This window comes from Scyliorhinus torazame, chromosome 8, assembly GCF_047496885.1.
Source record: "Scyliorhinus torazame isolate Kashiwa2021f chromosome 8, sScyTor2.1, whole genome shotgun sequence".
In the NCBI taxonomy this organism is placed as follows: Eukaryota; Metazoa; Chordata; class Chondrichthyes; order Carcharhiniformes; family Scyliorhinidae; genus Scyliorhinus; species Scyliorhinus torazame.
In genome coordinates, this window is record NC_092714.1 from 112,051,271 (window position 1) to 112,063,075 (window position 11,805).

Sequence of the window (11,805 nt, forward strand, 5' to 3'; positions counted from 1 at the left end):
CTCGGGGGGGGCTTCCAGTCCCTCCACATTAATAACATCCGTCTCCGGGCTACTAGGGAGGCAAAGGCCAAGACGTCGGCCTCTTTCGCCCCCTGAACTCCCGGGTCTTCTGACACTCCAAAGATCGCTATCTCTGGACTCTGCACCACCCGTGTGTTAAGCACCTTGGACATTGCCCTCGCGAACCCTTGCCAGAAATCTCTAGCTCCGGGCATTCCCAAAACATGTGGACATAGTTTGCAGGGCTGCCCTTGCACCTCATACATCTGTCTTCTACCCCAAAAACTTGCTCATTCTTGCTGCCATCATGTGTGCCCGGTGGACCACCTTAAATTGAATTAGACTGAGCCTGGCACATGATGAGGAGGAATTAACCCTGCCCAGGACCTCTGCCCACAGACCCGCTTCCAACTCCTCACCTAGCTCCTCCTCCCACTTGCCCTTGAGCTTCTCCACCGGGGTTTCCTCCGCCTCCTGTAGTTCCTGGTAGATATCCAACACCTTCCCCTCCCCCACCCAGGTGCCGGAGACCACCCTGTCCTGTATCCTCAGTGGCGGCAGTGTCGGAAAGGCCACTACCTGTTTTTTCCGGAAGGCTCGTACTTGCGGATATTTTAAGGCGTTTCTCGGCGGCAGATTAAATTTGTCCTCTAGCGCCTTCAAACTGGGAAAGCTTCCGTCTATGAACAGATCTTCCATCCTTCTGATGCCTGCCCTCTGCCAGCTCTGGAACCCACCATCCATCCTACCCGGGACAAACCTGTGGTTGTTACATATCGAGGTCCAGACCGACGCTCCCTCCGCCTTCTTGTACCTCCTCCACTGTCCCCAGATCCGCAGTGTCGCCACCACCACCGTACTTATGGAATAACGGGTCGGCGAGAACGGCAAAGGAGCCCAGACTAGTACCTTTACATGACGCCGCCTCCAGCTGCTCCCACGCCATGCACCCCCCATCGCCCACTTCATAATCATAGCTATATTGGCCGCCCAGTAGTAGTTGCGAAAGTTCGGCAACGCCAACCCCCCCCCCCCCCCCCCCCCCCCGACTGCGCTCCAACAGCGATCTCCTTACTCGCGGGGTCTTATTCGCCCACACAAAGCCTAAAATGATTCTACTCACCCGCTTATAAAAGGCCTTAGGGATGAAGATGGGAAGGCACTGAAAGACAAACAAAAATCTGGGGAGGACAGTCATTTTCATGGTCTGCACCCTCCCTGCCAGTGACAGCGAGAGCATGTCCCACCTTTTAAAGTCCCCTTCCATTTGCTCCACGAACCAGGTCAGGTTGAGCCTGTTCAGGGCATCCCATTTCCTGGCCATCTGTATACCCAGGTAACGAAAACTTTTCTCTACCATCCTGAGCGGCAGCTCTTTCAGTTTCTCCTCCTGCCCCTTGGCCTGGATCACGCCAACTCGCTCTTTCCCATGTTCAGTTTGTACCCTGAAAAACTACCAGAATCCCTCAGGATCCGCAGAACCTCCCCCATCCCCTCCACAGGGTCTAAAATGTACAGGAGCAAATCATCTGTGTATAGCGAGACCTGATGTTCCTTCCACCCCCCACGAACCAGTGCCCGCCAGTTCCTCTAGGCTCTCAGCGCCATAGCTAGCGGTTCTATTAGCTCGGGCAAATAGTAACGGGGAGAGGGGACACCCCTGCCTCGTTCCCCGGCGAAGCTCGAAGTACCCCGACCTCCGCTGGTTTGTACATACACTTGCTACAGGTGCCTGGGACAGCAATTTCACCCAGCCAATAAAACCCTCACCAAACCCGAACCTCCCCAGCGTTTCCCACAGGTACTCCCACTCCACCCGGTCAAAGGCTTTCTCTGCGTTCATCGCTGTTACCACCTCCGCCTCCCCTCCATTTGAGGGCATCATAATAATATTCAAAAGTCTCCGGACATTGGTATTGAGTTGTCTGCCTTTAACAAACCCAGTCTGGTCTTCCTCTATCACCCCTGGGAGGCAGATTCCCTTTCTTGAAGGCTACGAGTGAACCAGTTGGATTTTGAAATTTATCCAGTTTTTTTTTCACTCTTAAACATAAATTTCACCACCTGACTGTATGCTATTGTGAAACCCACTCTCTTGAGCTTTTAAAACTACACTTTTATTCAGTTTACTTTTCCCTCACAAGAAATTGTCAGCTTGAAGCATTAAGGAGCATAGCAGAAATGGAAGTGCAAAGCTATTTTTTAACAGTGGTATTTATAGATAACTTTTCATTTAATCTTTATTAATAAATAGTGTCACAAGTAGGGCGGCACGGTGGCACAGTGGTTAGCACTATGGCTCTGAGGACCCAGGTTCGATCCTGGCCCCGGGTCACTATCTGTATGGAGTTTGCACATTCTCCCCGTGTCTGCGTGGGTTTCACCCCCACAACCCAAAGATGTACAGGGTAGGTAAATTGGCCACGCTAAATTGCCCCATTAATTGGGGGGGGGGGAAATAATTGGGTACTCTAAATTTATTTTTAAAAAATAATTTGTGTCACAAGTAGGCTTATATTAACACTGTAATGAGTACTGTGAAAATCCCTTAGTTGCTACACAACGCCGCATGATCGAGTACACTGATGGAGAATTCAGAATGTCCAATTCACCTAACAAGCACGTCTTTTGGGACTTGTGAGAGGAAACCGGAGCACCCGGAGGAAACCCACACAGACACGGGGAGACCGCACAGACAGTGGCCCAGGCTGGGAATCAAACCCAGGTCCCTGGTGCTGTGAAGCCAAGGTGCTCACCACTGTGCTACCGTCCTGTAATTTAACATTCATATCAACATTCTGAGATTTACCATTGACCAGAAACTTAACTGAACTAACCATGTAAATATCGTTGCTACAAGCGCAGATCAGAGGCTAGGAATCCTGCAGCGGGCAACTCGCCTCCTGACTTTCCAAAGCCTGTCCATCAGCTACAAGGCACAGATCAGGAATACTCTCCACTTACCTGGATGAGTGCACTTCCAACTGCACTCAATAAGCTTGACATCATATCGGATAAAGCTGCCTGCTTGATTGACACCCCATCGACAAACATTCACTTCCTCCATCACTGATGTGCAGTGGTAGCATGGTGTACCATTTAAAGATGCAGGAACTCACCAACAGCACCTTCCAATTCCACAACCTCTACCATCTAGAAGGACGAGGGCAACAGATGCATGGGAACACCGCCACCTGGAGGTTCCCCTCCAAGGCACACCTCATTCTGACTTGGAAATATATTGTGGTTTCATCATGATCACTGGGCTAAAATCCTGGGACTCCTTGCTGGGCTGATGAGCTTTATAAGCTTTCAGTTCACACACTAGTATATTACAAAAATAAAGCTACTTAAATAGCATCAGTAGTTTTATCATTAAACGACTATCACTTTATTTTAACTAAAATAAACATTTAAATTGCAATTTTAATTAAGACGAAGACTAAAAACCTTGCACCACGTTGTCCCCTATCTCCATCATATACTTGCCCTAATTTTAAAAATTTTAATGTATTTTTTCCATCTAATTCATCTTCATCGACACAAAATCTTCTACTTATTTCTTCTTCCTCTTTGCTCCATCACCTGTTTTGGAGATGAGAGAAATTCTCAATAAATTTAATTTTGTTTGCCTGTTTGAACTTGTCCACACCATTAATCAATCCTTTAAGTCAATCCTTTGACATTTTTGCATAGGTAAAATGTTCTGATATCATCACTTCTCTGCCTTTTGACTAAGGTGAGCATGAGGTCAGGTGTAATGCCTGGATCTGGTATGTCTCTCTTGTGGGGACCGTGAATTGGATTCAGTTTGAGTTGGTTTTTGGAGCGGGCAGGGAGCTGGATTGGGGGGGTTTCCCTGTCCACACTCTGAGCTCTGGCTTTGTAAAGGTATAAAAAAAAATTAAAGGTTCTGATACCAAATGACTCTGGATTGTACTCTGATCTTGGCTATTGTTTTGGAAGGTGAATGATGATCTCAATTTTAAGGTTAATTTTTTAGCTGCATCAAGAAGTTAGTCAGAATCAAGATTAAAGTAAAAGGGGCATTAATTTATGCCATTGCATCATTATACCTTATGAATATTAAAATAGTGAGGGTTAAAGCTATCATTTCATTGCATAGCTCTGCTACTGCATTAATTCAGCTGTATGCCCAACTAATTACAGAAAAATTAACTTTTTCTCCCATAAGGAAGTGTTGTGCAAAATGTAAATAGTGTATAAATGTTAAGCCTTGAGGAGCTCCAATTGTTCCTTAAACATGATGAATGTTACTAATGAATTATTATAGTTTCCTAACGTCCCATGGAATTTATGTTACCTTTTGTCCTTCTATCCTTTTCTTCGTAGATTTGTCTTCATTTCTGTTTTCTAATCTTATTTTCTGAAACAGTTTTGAAATATAACCAAGTCCATTTCACTTTTCTAACTGTTTTGTCTACAAAGTGCACATCCTATAAAAATCAGTGAGTAATATTCATTATCACAGCTGATTGATACTATTCCATATAATGCTAAAATAATTTTTTCAAATTGGAATACTGCAGCAAATTAATAAAATTATACTGATTTCTACAATGAGGTTGAAATTTTCAAACTCTGACAAGTATCACTAAAATCTGGTGTTACGATCTGAGTTAGTATTATAACTTGACGGGAAGATCCCTGGCTCAAAAGACCGTAACTTTTACCTTTATATGTAACGTGGAGGAACAGAGTTATTAATTAGTTTTAACAATAAGAAAGAAAACATTTATCAAACAAGAACAATGGGATTATTATACAATACTGCGTTACTCGCCCTCAGTTTAACAAATGCACACAGATTTTAAGATTAATGGGGATTACAAAATACATCTTAAGCTACAATGGTCTCAGTAACACAAAGTCCCTTTAATCACACATTGGCAGATTGGCTGTGGTCAAATACACATACCACTCTGAACCTAAGTTAGTGTTTATGGATTTCCCTTCCGAATTCGCCCTGATGATTGTCACATGGGAATTTCCAAACACCACTCCCAAATATGCTTCAAAATCTTCTTTCACAATCATGCTTTGTATTAGTGATTTGTATTCTGAAATCCAGTCAGGTTTTCCAAGTGACTCTTTCAAATATAGTTCCCACTCTACTTTTAACAGAGGATCCAGTATCCAAGGTTTACACCATCAGGATGTCTTTGGCTTGACTGCTGTACAAACTGTTCACAATGGCTATAACTCCTGATTCCCAGACTATTAAAATGCCATCAAACTTTTGATTTATCTCTGAAGTCTGCTTTCCCACTTTAAATCTGATCACTGCAATTGTCTATTTAACTCAGAACATTTTGTTTACTCTTCCTTGAATTCTTCTGAACAATACCTTGAGTCATCATAAGGCATTCTTTCTATCCCAATTCTCTGGTTAGCTAGACAGTAACTTTTTTGGGGAAACCTGTATCTTTGCAGCTTCCCTCCTGTCCAGTTTTTCTCCTGATGGTCACTCCCTGGTGTCCTCCTTCAATTTCAATATATCCAGCTCAAACTAAAACTTAGAGCTTTTCTATCTTGCAAGGCCCCAAGTTGCTATGAATCTACTGCTAGTTTATTTATTCTTCACGCTGTAACTCCCTCTCAGTGCAATATAATCACAGTTGGAACTTAAGCAACCCTCAAACATAAAAACACCTTTGTCCAGCACGAATCTAATTGAAGGCTTTACCGTTCCAGGCACAAAAACATTAAATTAAATCAACTTTACTTTATTTCTAACATTTACCAATACAAATATAAATCACTTAAAACTACCTTTGTTTTCCTAACACCGGATAATAATTGAGCAAGAACACATTGGACTATTTATCTTAGGTCATTCTTACTTTCCACCTTCTACAAAATGTTTCCTTTACGAGGAAACATTCAATATCTATGAACATTATCTGCCACTGAAGGAACTATATGTATGCAGCGACCACCAGCATGAGTTAATTCCATCTTTTGAACTCCACTTTGCTGAGAACATTCAGAATTTTCGTGTATGGACAATTCTTGCTCTTGATTGAGTTAACTTCTATTTTCAATTAAAGATTAAAAAAAGAGGAAGAATTTGAATGTGTTTTTACATGCAATATACTTGTTTACATGCAATATACTTGTTTACATGCAATATACTTGTTTACATGCAATATACTTGTTTACGTGCAATATACTTGTTTTACTTGCAACATACTTGTTTACATGCAATAGACTTGTTTTACATGCAATAGACTTGCTTTTACGTTCAGAGTAAATCTCTGGCAATGTTTTTTAATTTTTATTACAGTATTAAACATTTGCTAACGTTTGAATTTTTTTATGTTTACAGTACCGATGGTTTACTTCCAGCAACAAGTCTTCGTGCCCATTATGTCGAGAAACGTTCTTTTGAGACAGTTTGGCTTTACTGTCATATTGCCACTGTGTAGTGGAGTCTAAGAGAATTGTAGTTTGTGCATCAATCAAGGGCTTTTATGCTGGTCAGAAACTGGCAATATTTGAATATAACAGCAGAAATTATTTTTATTAGCCTCTAATACAAAACTGTAATCTTGGACTATTTGTATCAACATTCAATAAAAAGCATCAGCAATTTTCCATAATTAAATTTATCAATGAAATGAATGGCAGTAAATATAATTGTTTCCCCTCCCTGCACTAAGATCAAAGCCCCTCTTTAACCACCGCATGCTCCAATCTGTGCGGCAACTTGCTTCTGTGTCTCCATTGATGCTATTGTGGATCAGCTACTGGGAAATAAATGATTGAGAGTGACTTATAATGACTCTCCTTTTTTCTCCTCCCATAGTGTCTGGTGTGTACTCCATATATTGTCAAAACATGCAACCCTTCACACCACCCAATAAAGCAAGATAGTTTTAAAATCACTCCTGTTAATTTTCTTGTAATATAACATAGTCTGTGACATGAATCTTGTTCAGTAGTAAAATTCTAAATAATGGACTGTATAATGAAATGAGTAATTCCTGCGTCAGTCAATTTTGTTTTACCTATAGTTTTAGGTAAAGTTAAAGTCGCCATAATCCCAGATGACCATAGGCTGCTTTCCCCTTTCAGGGGAGAGCTGACTGGTGATGATTTAACCTGAGGATCACCACACCTCGGGCGAGGGGCAAGGTTGAGAAGGTGGGGCCTTCATGAATTACCTCAACTGGTACAGGAAATGAACCCATGTTGCTGGCCTCGCTCTGCATCACGAACCAGCTGTCTAGCCAACTGAGCTAAACCAGCCCCCTACCTATAGTTTTAAGGCTCTAATCAATCTCGTTCAATAGTCACCTGTATAGAGTGGCGTTCATAACTAAAATTATAATGACCATCAATTTCTAGACTTGATTACTGCTGAACAAACTGTCCAGCCTTTTTCCACCGGAACAAGCAGTGAAAATGTCAATTGGAATCTGTACCACCATGATAACCTGTTTGTATGTAGGACTACTATTTTACAAGTGCTGTGCAATCCCCTATTCCACAAGGCTGCAGGTAAAACCTGGCCCTAAAATATGCCATGCCGTGTGAGGCTATGTATGCTTAAGACTTTCATCTAAAATTCCTCTGCTATTTCAGCAGAAATGCTAACTCCTTTACTTTTAAATGCATTAGCATTTCACCTAGCATAGAGAGAGAAATGTCAGATGCATGCATTAAGTGACAATGCATTGAAATCCCATGGAAAAAACTTTAAAACTTAATTCCTTAGGATAATTATGGGATTTTAGAATCAAAAGCTGAATTTAGCTAGCGCTTTTCAAATCTCATATATTCCAAAATATTTCACAGATAAGGAATTACTTCCGAATGTAATGACTTGTTATGTTGGCAATTTGGCAGGCAATTTGTACATGGCAAAGTTCCTCTGTCCAGTTCCCTTGTTATATTGGCAACAGTTGAGGGGGAAATGCTGACCTAAACACTAGGAGGATTCTCAACTCCTCTTTCGAGTACCTCCAGCCACAGTTTTAACATCTCATCTTTTAATATCTGCTCTAAAGGACGTAACTTGCAACAATGCAGCATTGCTCATAATTACTTTGAAAGGTTGGCCTAGATTGTGTGCCCAAGTCTTGGCCTGGACTGGAATACACAATTTTCTGACACAAATATCTGGAGAGTATCAACAGAGCCAAGCTGACATAGTATTTGCCAATTTAAAATTTGTGAATTGGGCATCCAAGCTCCCATGAAATTTCCCATGAGACACTGTAGCTAACCTCTGTGTTCCCAGTGCTGAGCCAAATTTCTGGTCCTTGCTGGAAAAGGAGAGCTGGATGGATGGTTGTCTGGGCTCAGGACCAGAAGCTTTTGTGATGTAAAGCATTGCATTGTGCTTGAACTGATCTTTGTGATATGATTGAAATATTAATTACAATAAGTAAATACGTGAATATTAAGTGAGGATGTGACTAAAGTTTAAAATTTTAGAGTGTGATCAAACAAAACTAATTCAGATGGACCTGACTTCATAAAAGCTATTAGTACAAACTTGTAACGCTGGATACTTATTGGGAAGTCAGATAAAGCTCTGTAATGTTACTCAAATATTTATGTTGAGGGACTAATACATTGTATGGTAGTTATTTACTCTGAAATCATTTAACAATAGATCTAATAAAATATTCCAAATAAATCACAATTGTTACCTGGAATTAAGACACTATAGTAAATGTTCCATTAATATAAGGAAAGTTTTACTGCAGTCTAATGGGAAAGGAAACAACTTACATTCATTTACCATAGATCACAGTGTATAAGTCAACCGACATATAGGACCGCCCCATTATTCTGCAAGAAATGCTATACTTACATTAGGAATCGGCCTCGATTGTTCACCTAAGAAATACATGCTTTACGCCCCTTGTAAATCAGTGCATGGGATGGTGTAGGCAATGCAGGCTGTGTCGTCAAAAAGATGCAAGCGAGTTTAAGACATGCCCACATAGAGCAGACTACATGGCAAGTGATGAACAGAAATGGGTCCTCTGGCAAAAGAATACAGTATGTAGCTGGTTTCAAGCTAAAAGTTGTAACATTTGTTAACTCATCAAATAACTGCTATGGCGAGGGAACTCTGTGTTAGTGAAACACTGATGCAAGAATAGAAGAAGGAGTCTGCCCAAGACTGAATGCGGCCAAGACAATGTGTCATGAGAACAGGGAACAGCCACTAGCTTGATCTTGAGAAGCATGCATTAGAATGTATCTTTGAAAATCATCAGAACGGTTGCATCTTCACCAGAAAGGCGATGTGTGTCTATGCTCTTAAGTAGGCCAAAAGAAACTGAGTCCACCAATGATCCAGAGCAATAGCTAGTCTGTGCAGCTGCTTTTCTGAACTAAAATGTTTGGAGTTGCAGCAGAAGACGAAGGTCACTCGGACGACAAAAAGACTCGATACCAAAATGACCAGTTTCCAGTAATTCTTCATCCAAAAGCAGAAGAAATGAGTGTCCATTATGCCACATTGGTAACATTGATGAAATACCCATGAAAAGACAGGATTCACGGGTCAAGCCACTTGGCCAACAGAACTAAATTAAAGCCTATGGTCATTTTCAAACGTAAAATCATACTGAAAATCAAGTTCCTTGCGTGAGTTTTTGTGTATGTCCATGACAACAGTTGGATGGAGGAGGATGGAGTAAAGCTGTGGATCAATCATAATAATTGGTTTCCAAAGCGAAAATGCTGGAAGTGGCCCTTCCTCACACATTTACCTTTGTGTGGTTGTAGCCAGAGATAGTGGCAATGGAAGGTGGGATTGAAGAGTTTTCTAGTGAAGTCCAGACAACATTTTCCACCTTTCAGCAAGAGAACCCATATTCAGTTGTTTGTGACAGCAGCTTTGGTACACATTATTTAGGATCAGTTTCAGTGCTCACTTCTGAATGCTTTTGAGCTTGCTCACATGGCTCTTTGGTAAGTTCAATATTCCAAACCGGTGGTACATATTCAACGAGGATCCTACGTGAGTATTAAACACAAGAATAAGCCAGTTTATGATAGTTGTAATGCTTGATAAGATGTAGCATATAATGTCTTCCATTTTCTCTATTTAAATGTGTGGAAAAGGCATCCCAGTGGCCCACGCAAAGAAAGCAACTTGTTAGTATGGGACATGTTAGGATCTCATATAACCAATGAATCAAGATGCACCTGTGAAGAAATAACACCTAACTTTGCAGTTATACCTGGGAATCTCACATACGTAGTTCAAACTTTGGATGTATGCCTCAACAAGCCATTGAAATATCATGTTCATGCTGAATAGATGGAGATAAAATCTCCCAAAGAGTGGAAATATGTATGTTGCTCTGTTTGATGTTTTGTTTTGTCTTCAAATGGTGGGATGCTATTAGTGCACAAATTGTCATCAGATATTTCAAAAAATGCAGAATATCCAATTCAATAGATGGAGATGAAGATACTTGTGGAGGGATGATTCCGAAAGTAAAAGCATCAAATCTTATCCAGAGTGTGATCCTTAACATCATGCCATAGCCAAAGTGACTCAAAATAAATTTAATGAACTCTGTCGGATGCTGAAGATGATTTCACGGTTTATAAAATATTTTGATTTTAAAGTTATTGTAGAACGTATTCATTCCATAAAATGTGTCACATTGATTTATTGAATTTCTGGTGTTTTTTCACATTTCAAAATGGCAACCACCTACACCACTCTGCAGTTTATATTTTATACAGAGCTTATAGCTCAACTCCCATTTTTTGAAAGATTATTCAAAGCCTCAAAGGTCAATTTCTATGCCGCAATCGGCAACATATATTCCACTTTAGTTTCTAGCTGTCTTTGTTCAATTGTTTGAATTTTTAAAAAAATAATGGAAGATAAATTTCCAAAGCATTATTTAGACAAAGATGAACTGGATTTTATTTAAAGAAAGGGTGTGTATGTATCACTTTGTGAAAATGAGTGGTAATTACATTGTCTTGAGTTTCTACCTGCTGTAGCATTTCCTATGAACTTCAGAAAGAACATTATGTTGAAGTACCAAGTGTCTTTTTCCATTTTCCATCCTAATTTTAGTTAATAGTTCAAAAAATACATTGAATTTGCCACCCCTCATGAAATTGCCTATTTTCATGACATAAAACTAATTGCTGTAACATACAAAACAGAGACCCCTACTTTCCTCATTCTCAATTGACTTTTTCAAACAATGGATTTTGAAATTAAAACCTATTTTGACAAGAAAAGGCTCGGAAAAGAGTGAATGGATTGAGTTCGGGATAGGTTGTTCCCTGTCTTCATGCCCTTGTAGGGTGTGAGTGGAATGTATGTTGTGTTGGTGAGATTAGTGACAGTATAATGAAAGGATACAGGAGTTAAGCAAGTAGTTCAAAAGAAAAGAGGTACACGTAACAATTAGTGACTAAGTGGTGGAAATGCAGAGGGAAGGAATTAAAGAGTAGACAAGGAGGAAGTAAGGAGATGGAGAGAAATACTGTATTGGAAAGAAGCGGCAATCATAGAATCCCTACAGTGCAAGAGGAGGCTATTTGGCCCATCGAGTCTAAATCGATCCTCTGAAAGAGCACCTTTCCCTACATGGGTCCACTCACCCACACAGTCCCCATAACTCCATAACCCCACCTAAGCTTTGGACACTAAGGTACACTGTAGCATGGTCAATTCACCTAACCTGCACATCTTTGGACTGGGAGGAAACCCATGTAGACACGGGAGAAAGTGCAAACTCCACACATACAGTCACCCGAGGCTGGAATTGAACCCGGGTCCCTGGA

The 11,805-nt window shown here is 40.7% G+C and overlaps 1 protein-coding gene across 2 annotated transcripts in view; it reads left to right on the forward strand.

Moving 5' to 3' along the window:
* The window catches only part of ltn1 (listerin E3 ubiquitin protein ligase 1), a 268,450-nt gene extending 257,828 nt beyond the window's left edge, over nt 1-10,622 (forward strand). For both annotated transcript variants that reach the window (XM_072514034.1, XM_072514036.1), the window contains exon 30: nt 6,350-10,622. In XM_072514034.1, coding sequence (XP_072370135.1) covers nt 6,350-6,412 — 63 coding nt within the window. In that variant the 3' untranslated portion in view covers nt 6,413-10,622. The remainder of the gene's footprint in view (nt 1-6,349) is intronic.
* Nucleotides 10,623-11,805: the final 1,183 nt, after the last annotated feature.